The sequence below is a fragment of the Microtus ochrogaster genome, chromosome 4 (genome assembly GCF_000317375.1).
Source record: "Microtus ochrogaster isolate Prairie Vole_2 chromosome 4, MicOch1.0, whole genome shotgun sequence".
In the NCBI taxonomy this organism is placed as follows: Eukaryota; Metazoa; Chordata; class Mammalia; order Rodentia; family Cricetidae; genus Microtus; species Microtus ochrogaster.
This window is the reverse complement of record NC_022011.1, coordinates 5,346,800-5,354,978: the sequence shown is the minus strand read 5'-3', so window position 1 is coordinate 5,354,978 and position 8,179 is coordinate 5,346,800. Positions and strand designations below refer to the sequence as shown.

Below are 8,179 nucleotides of genomic sequence, written 5' to 3'. Positions count from 1 at the left end.
AAAAAAAAACAAAAAAAAAGAAGAAGAAGAAGAAGAAGAAGAAGAAGAAGAAGAAGAAGAAGAAGAAGAAGAAGAAGAAGAAGAAGAAGAAGAGGGAGGAGGAGAAGGAGGAGGAGAAGGAGGAGCAGGAGGAGGAAGAGGAGGAAGAGGAGGAAGCAGCAGCAGCAGCAGCACCACCACCTATGGATTGTTCTTTCTCCTCTATAGTAGTCTACATCACCAGCCTACTTTCCAATGACAGTTACCTTTAAAAGTCAAATTCAGTAGTTTTACTTTCCCATACTCTAAACTCAAGGTCCTCCGGCTTTTGCATCTTTCAAGAGTTGACTTCCTTTTAACTTTCGAGCCATATTCCTGGTCATTCCACAATTAATCAACGCCAGATGACATGTAACTAATGAAGGACAACATCAACATCTGTATCTTCAGTTTCATAAAGCTGCTGGACTAGCCAAACCCAGCCAGGATTTCCAGTGTTTCTTCACATCAGACTATCTTTTATGAAATAATGTGAGACCACAGAAGGAAATGTGAAGAGAAATTACACCAGAGCAAAGAGGAATCAACGTACTTTTGAGGGGCTGTGGGGATAGCCCAGTTGGTAAAGTGCCTGTGGTGCAAGCATGGGGATCTGAGTTTAGGTTGCCAGCACCCACTATTAAAAAAAATCTGAGCATGGTGTCAGAGTCTGCAACCCCAGTACTTGGATGGTGGGAGTAGACAGAGCTCATTAACCATCCAGCCTAGTTATAGTGATGAGTACCGGGGTCAGTGAGAAACCCTGTCTCAAAAACTAAGGTGGAGAGAAGTCAAGAAAGACACCTGAGCCAGCTGTGGTGGCACATGCCTCATCCTTATACTTGGAGGCAGAAACAGGTGGATCTCTGTGAGTTCTAAGCCAGACTGATCTAAAGAGCAAATTCCAGGATAGCCAGGACTACATAGAGAATCCAATCTCAAAAACAAACACACACAGAAAGACACTTCTACATGCAAGCATACACATGTGAATGAGTACCCCACATGCATATACATACACATCCACATAAAAGCACCTATCTCATACAAACACAAACACTAGAAAACAAGTATTCTGAAAAATAAGCAGCACAGCTGTCTTAGTTAGGATTTCTATTGCTGCAATTCAACATCATAACCAAAAATCGTTGTGGAGGAAACGATTTATTTGGCTTACACCTCCATCTCACTGTTCATCACTAAAGGATGGCCAAAATCGGGACAGGAACTCAAGCAGGGCAGGAACCTGGCTGGAGGCAGGAGCTGATGCAGAGACATTGGTGAGATGCAGTTTACTGGCTTGCTTCCCGTGGCTTGCTTTCTTATAGAAACCAAGACCATAAGCCCAGGGATGGCACCACCCACAATGCACTGGGCCCTCCCCCAGTGATCACTAATTGAGAAAATGCATTATAGCTGGATCTCATGGAGGCATTACCTCAACTAAGGCTCCTTCCTCTCTGATGATTCTAGCCTGTGTCAAGTTGACACCCAAACCCAGCCAGTACAACATCTTATATGAGGGCTTCAACCATAGCACCAAGTAGCTAACGCACTGGCTGTGAAAAACTATCCTCAGGACCATTTAGTCCATGTGAAAGTTGAACTGGCCCAAAGGCCATGTAAAGTCCCCACTCTGGATTAGAAAACTTGCATTCAGGTCGTCATTAGCTGGGTGTACAGCATTACCCAGAAGGCCATTTGCTTTTCTGTATTTTCCAAGTTTCTGAGGGACAAGAACACTAAATTACCAGAGAAAACCTATGACTGGCCTAGTAGTGATGAGAACCCCTAGGATCCAGGTTGTCAACCATGGCCAGAGTTTCAGTGATGGGGTTGGCAGCCGCCTATGGTACCTCACACCTGTAAACCAGCACTTTAGAGGATTACTGCTAATTCCTGTTGAGCCTATGCTATATGGTAAATTATAAGTCAGCCTGGGCTACAGAGTGAGACCCTGTCCCAAAAAACAAACTAACTAACTAATAAGGGGCTGAAGATACAGTGCAGCAGTTAAGAGCACTGGCTGCTCTTCCATTCAATCCCTAGCACTGACTCCAGCGCCAGGGAACGCAGCTCCTTCTGTGGCCTCCAATGGTAGGTACCTAAACTCACATCCACATGTCCACACATACATAACTTTAAAAAATAAACACATGCTAGATGGTGGTAGCACCCGCCTTTAATCCCAGCACTCAGGGGGAGGCAGAGATGACAGGCGGATCTTTGAGGCCAGCCTGGTCTATAGAGCGAGTTTCAAGACAGGCTCCAAAGCCACAGAGAAACCCTGCCTCGAAAAAAACAAAAAATAAAAACCCACAAAAATATAAAAACAATTACAGCTATTTAGGAGGCTAAAAGGGAGGGGAGGATCACAATATCAAAGCCAGCTTAGGCTACAGAGTACAATCCAGCCAGTGTAAGTTAGAGAGACTGTCTCAAAATGAAAGTAAAAAAGATGGCTGAAAGCCAGGCAGTGGTGGCTGCTCATGTCTTTAATCCCAGTATTCAGGAGGAAGAGGCAAGGCGGATCTCTGAGTTTGAAGCCAGTTTGTTCTAGAGAGTAAGTTCCTGGACAGCCAAGGCTACCCTGTGTCGAAAACAAAACAACAACAAAAAGAGGGCTGGGGGCTACAGTCTGGTAGTTAAACTACTTTCCAAGTATCTACAGGGCTTAAATCATAATACTGGAAAAAAGGAAGGTGGTACTGGGGCAGTGTTTGTGGGGGAAGAAGGAAGCAGAGAGAACAGCAAGGTAAGTAACAGACAATATAAGTTAACACTGAATTCGGACTTCGCCCTTACTGGGTTCTTGGGGCTGGGCTGTGTTTTACACAAAGTAGCACTGTGACCATCATCTCACAGCCTTTATGAGACAGACGCTGCTTATATGCCAGATGAAGAGTTTATGTCCAGAGATGTTAAACCATTTGTCTACAGGAATTCAGCACTTGGCAGGTTGACTCTGAAGTCCAATTACCTCTGTGTATACTGTGTGTAAAGGAAAAGGGTAAACCGGGTGGTGGTGGCACACACCTTTAATCCCAGCACTTAGGAGGCAGAGGCAGGCAGATCTCTGTGAGTTCGAGGCCAGCCTGGTCTACAAGAGCTAGCTCCAGGACAGGCTCCAAAGCTATAGAGAAATAGAGAAACCCTGTCTCGAAAAGCCAAAAAAAAAAAAAAAAAAAAGGTATGTGTGGTCCCTAAATGCCACCTGAAAGTTTGGATTATGTTCCACAAGGATCCATTGCTAAACAGTTCGGCAGGAAGAATGCCCTAATGTGTTTATTATTGATGATGGGTCTGCTGGAACACAGGCTCCCAGAAACTCCACAGGAGAGCAGGCAGCAGTTGGAGTAAGGAAAGACAGAAGAGAAGCCAAAACAGGGCAATAACGTTCACCTTTGCATTTACCCAATCAAGGATCTTCCTCAAAGAAAAAGTTAAACATCTTTGTAACAGGGAAAACAAAGAATCTTCCTCCAGTTCTAGTCAATCCATGGAACTTATGTTAAGTGCCAAGTAGGTGTTTGTTAGGCCGTGCCCCAGACGGCCTCTTTATTCTCCTCTTTCAACGGTGGAGTCAAACTAGGGTTCATGGCTGGTTCCCACCACCCAGCATCTTGACGCACCCTCTCCTCCTCATTTCACTCATCTAATGAAGGGGAACAACCCTCCTTGTAGGTTAACAGGAAAACCATAACACGCACTGCTGACTCAAACGTCAGTGAGTGTCCTATTATTGTAACACTATTTTTCACTTGACAGGTCTAGTTTTCAAGGTAAACAATATTTGGATGAGTTCAATTTAACTCCAGAGGTTTTTGACCAGAAGGTTCTAAACAGGGTGAAACACCAAGCCTCCTCCTCCAGCTAGAAGTACTTTTCTTCAAAGGAATCATTTAGGACGAAGAGGCAGGAAGTCACATCCCCACCCTTCACTACCAGTACCACGGTGGAGGGTCTGGAATTAGGGACAGCTCTAACGTAGGACATTTGCTACGATGGGCCTGAACGTCATCTTCCTTTAGAGCACTGGTTCCCTACCTTCCTAACACCTGCGACCATAAGACCATATAATACAGTGCCATATGTTGTGGTGACCCCCAACTATAAAATTATTTTCGTTGCTACTTCAGAACAGTAGTTTTGCTACTGTTATGAATCATGACGTAAATAGTTGTGTTTCCCAATGGTCTTAGGCAACCTGTGGCCTATCCCAAGGGGGGGGGGGGGTTCCGCGACCCACCTGTTGAGAACCGCTGCTCTAGAGCCAGTGTTATGAAAGGAGAATTGAGTTTCTGTCACTCTTGTGTAAGAAACTGTTGTCTCAACAGGCATGGCCTCTCGCTGGAGGGTGGGTGGGAGTCAGGGCCAGACACTTGTGCACGAACTTCAGATTTACAGGGCTACCTCTTGCTTTCCCAAACATTCCATCTGGAAGGCACTGGACGGCCAGCGGTTCCAAGTAGGGAGGAACCTCCCACCAAACTGGCTTAGCAATTCCCAGGAAGGCTCGACCCTCAGACCAACACCAAAACACAATGATTCCAAAGACCTTGGGGGAGGGGAGAGGCTTTTCCACCTAACTTCCCCACGCACTGCCACCCGACAGGTCTAGGGTTGGGCCAGGGTGAAAGAGGCTTGAAGGCGGACACTTCGCGCCTGCTAGTCAATCCTCAGGGACTCGTCCTTCTAAATTACAGTGCTCAACGAGGTTAGAGGTAACCCAAGCAGAGGCAAACCACTGCGGTTTTTAAAGTCTTGTTTATGTCTGGACCCCCGCGCCGAGTCGCAACTACAGGTAGACTCCCCTCTGACATATCCGCCATCTGCTCGCGTTTTCCCAGAGGCCTCGCAGGCCCTTCAAGACCCTCCGTTACCGGCTTCCCGGCTCAGGGCGGCCTCCATTTAGGCCTTTCAAGGCCCCTCAGTCAGCCCAGACCCGCGGCTCACCCTCGAGAGTCTCGCACTGCACCAGGTTGAGGTAGTCCGCCTGGCTGAGCACCCCGGCCTTCAGGCCGCGCACTAATCCCTCCAAATAGCCATTGTCCACGTTGAAATAAAGCTCCGGGAAGAACGACATGGCTGCGGCGGGGACGGCGGGGACGGAGGGGCGGCAGGACCAGAGAGCCCTGATCAGCCCGCACGCAACTCGACTCCGAGATCAGCTGACTCGGAGCCCGCAGAGGGCTGTCAAGTGCGTCATTTGACGCAAAGCGTCTCACGTGACCACAGCAGGCGGGCTCTTAAATGTATCCAGCTTCCGGGTAGCCTGGCGCGCAAGCGTAGCTCAGAGATGAGCCGCTCGCGGTCCTCAGAGCGCCTGCGCACTAAGGCAAGGCTAGGCTTTGGACGCCTAGCAGAGAGCAAAGCAACGATGATGCTGGAAGTTGACAGCGTGGTGGCGCTAAAACCCTCAGGATTCGAGCGGGGGCCCTCAATTTAGTTTTCCCGAGTTAGGCGCTTCTGTCTGGTTCTGTCGGGGCCAACCAGGTAAAGGTGAGCCTGTGTGCTGTTTCTTACGCTGCCGAGGCTGCCTCCTACCAGACGGAAAGGAAGGTCCAGAGAAGGTTTTGAAACCAATGTTTAGCTACTAGCTAGACTTTACATCCCGTAAGCTGACCTGCGCCCGCTTTCCCTGCATTTGTCTCGCTAGAGTCTCTGGGGCTGGCTTGTGACCTCCCGCTATCTCTACAGAGGTCTGGTGCCTTAAAAAATCGCCGGTCTACGTGGCTCAGAAGATGGAGTATCCTAGACCCCGAGGTTATAGTGTGTGTAGTTCCGGCATAACGACGCCCCCTACCCTTCGGGGAACCCAGCAACCCATCGATAACCACATGCAAAATAACCACAGCTTTAGGATTGGTCCCATCCTTTATTCACGTCCCTGCCTTTGCCCAGCATCCGTTGGCTAGGTGCGGCTGCAGAGATTCGTGGCAGTACCCAGTTTGCGACAGTAGCAAAAGGCGTTGAAGAAGCGGCAGTAGCACGTGGCGCACGGGTCGCAGCAAGGAACTTGCTGTCCCAGGCAGGACTCATGCAGCCTTACACAGCGACGCGGAGAACGAGACTCGCGATTCTGTGGATCTAGCACCTGAATTCATAGGGGGACAAGAACGTCTGACCGCAGATTCAGGAAACATCTCCCACCCCGATTCCAATAGGATGGCAGTGGAGTGTGGGGCAGGGATGGTCTACCCAGCTTGGATAGTCCGAAAGTGGGGAGAGAGGGTGCTATCTAATGATCCCTACCTGCTACTTTATCCCTTTCCCGTAGGCGTTACCTTCGCCAAAGCTTCTGCCTTCCGCAGCAGAGCCTCTTCTGTTCGGTCTGCAGTTGTCCTCTTTGGGCCATTCAGACTTAGACCTGGGGCAGAGGATGTGAGGGCCACGCCCACCATGCACCAAGTACCCACCTCGCAGGGTTGGGATTGGGATTTGGGAGCAAGGGTTTAGCCCATACAGGCAGATTTGTGACCAGCAATTGTCCTAGTCCCACCCATCCCCAACCTGATCATACTTACCTGGGAACTCTGGGAACAGGGCCTGGCCAAGCCTTCTGATGCCTTCCAGGGGTGCCAAGCCCATCTGGACCCCCAGCGTGGGAGGCAGTGCCAGCAGCATGGCACAGCTCAGCAGCATTACCATCAGCATGGCCTGGCTCGGCAGGAAAACCCCCCCATTTAGTTTCTCCTCATCTTTAGAATACCCTACAAATGCTGAGAGAGACCCTCCCGGAAAGTCAGAATTCCTGCTTAGCCTTTGCACTTACCTTTGCTTGCTGATCCTCGTCCGGGGAGTTCCTGGCCACTTGTGCCTGGAGCTTATATGGCAGAGTCTAATAAAGGGCCTGCACGTGACTGATTTCTGCAGCCAGGGCCTGAAGGGCCCTCCCTGGAAAATGGAGACACAAGTTTGTCTTTCTCCCTAGAGCCTGAACCATTGAGAGAAGTACCTATCCAATTTGACATAAGCCTCCAGGAACCAATTAAACTTTGGGAACAAAATAGGGTGTCCAGACCCCAAAATTTCCCTAAGAGCAGAACCTAGGGATGGGTCAGGCTAGAGCCATTAGCAATAATGAGGCAGGCGGCCCTGTGATCTTAATTTAATTTCTGGCCCCAGATGTTCGCTTAGCCTCTTTATGGCATGTTGTTTCCTTTGTTCCAGGAACGTTGGTCAAGGACACCAAAGGACCAGTGAGTGTCACCAGGCAGGAGTGGAGTAAAAACCTAGACCAAGGTTTCTTTGGAAGACAGGTCAAAAAAGCTCTCCCAGCTAAAATCACACCTTCTGGCTCTACCTCCTCTTTCTCTCCTTTAAGACCCCACCCTTGTTCCTGTCCCCAAGCTCCTTGCACCTAGGGCTCCTGTAAACCAAGGGAACGGAACGCACTGTTCCCAGGGTGGGCACACAGCTTTGAGTAAAAAGCTTTCAACCCGTCTGCTTCATTAGTGTTAATGGCAGCTCCCTTCCGCCCTGAATTGGCGGGTCTCTGCCCACGCCTGGTCTCATCAGCCTGAGAACAAGGCAAGGACTGCCCGTTGGTGGATGTAGCAAGACTCACGGGACCCTTTGTTTTGTTTCTGAGACAGGGTCTTTCTATGTAAGACCAAGCAGGCCTCCAACTCACAGAAATCCACCTGCCTCTACCTCTTAAGGACATGGATTCACCACCATGCTTGGTGGGGTTTTATTGTTGTTTTGTTGTTGTTATTGTTTTTGCCTGCATGTATATATGTCCACCGCATGCATGCCTGGTGCCCAAGAAGGTCAGAAGAGGGTTTTTGGATCCCCTGGACCTGGAATTACAGATAGCTGTGAACCATCATGTAGGTGATAGAAACTGAGTCTGGGTCCTCTGCAAAAGCATGAAATGTTCTTCACCTCTGAGACAACTCTATAGCCCCGTGGTGGACTTTAAAAAAAAAAAATCATTCACGTGCCCATTTGGAAAGGAATACAGGTTGAATCACCTTGGAGACCCCAGTGCCCAAGGCAATGAGAAAAGATGAAAGAATATATCTGTCAGGATATATATATATATATATATATATAGCCCGGCTCATCTGGACTCTTTTTTTTTTTTTAAATCGGTTTTTCTGTTTTGTTTTGTTTTTTTAATTTATTATGTGTGTATGCCTGAAGGCCAGGAGAG

The 8,179-nt window shown here is 48.7% G+C and overlaps 2 protein-coding genes across 2 annotated transcripts in view; both read right to left on the bottom strand.

The window, feature by feature from the left end:
- Positions 1–5,232, bottom strand: part of Atp6v0d1 (ATPase H+ transporting V0 subunit d1) — a 39,688-nt gene extending 34,456 nt beyond the window's left edge. The window contains exon 1 of the mRNA XM_005345469.1: positions 4,975–5,232. Coding sequence (XP_005345526.1) covers positions 4,975–5,104 — 130 coding nt within the window. The 5' untranslated portion in view covers positions 5,105–5,232. The remainder of the gene's footprint in view (positions 1–4,974) is intronic.
- Positions 5,233–5,892: 660 nt separating this feature from the next.
- Positions 5,893–8,179, bottom strand: part of Agrp (agouti related neuropeptide) — a 67,909-nt gene continuing 65,622 nt past the window's right edge. The window contains exons 3-6 of the mRNA XM_026778364.1: positions 6,794–6,915; positions 6,546–6,678; positions 6,306–6,388; positions 5,893–6,115 (exon numbers count right to left, since the gene is read on the bottom strand). Of these exons, the coding sequence (XP_026634165.1) occupies positions 5,933–6,115; positions 6,306–6,388; positions 6,546–6,675 (396 nt within the window). The 5' untranslated portion in view covers positions 6,676–6,678; positions 6,794–6,915 and the 3' untranslated portion in view covers positions 5,893–5,932. The remainder of the gene's footprint in view (positions 6,116–6,305; positions 6,389–6,545; positions 6,679–6,793; positions 6,916–8,179) is intronic.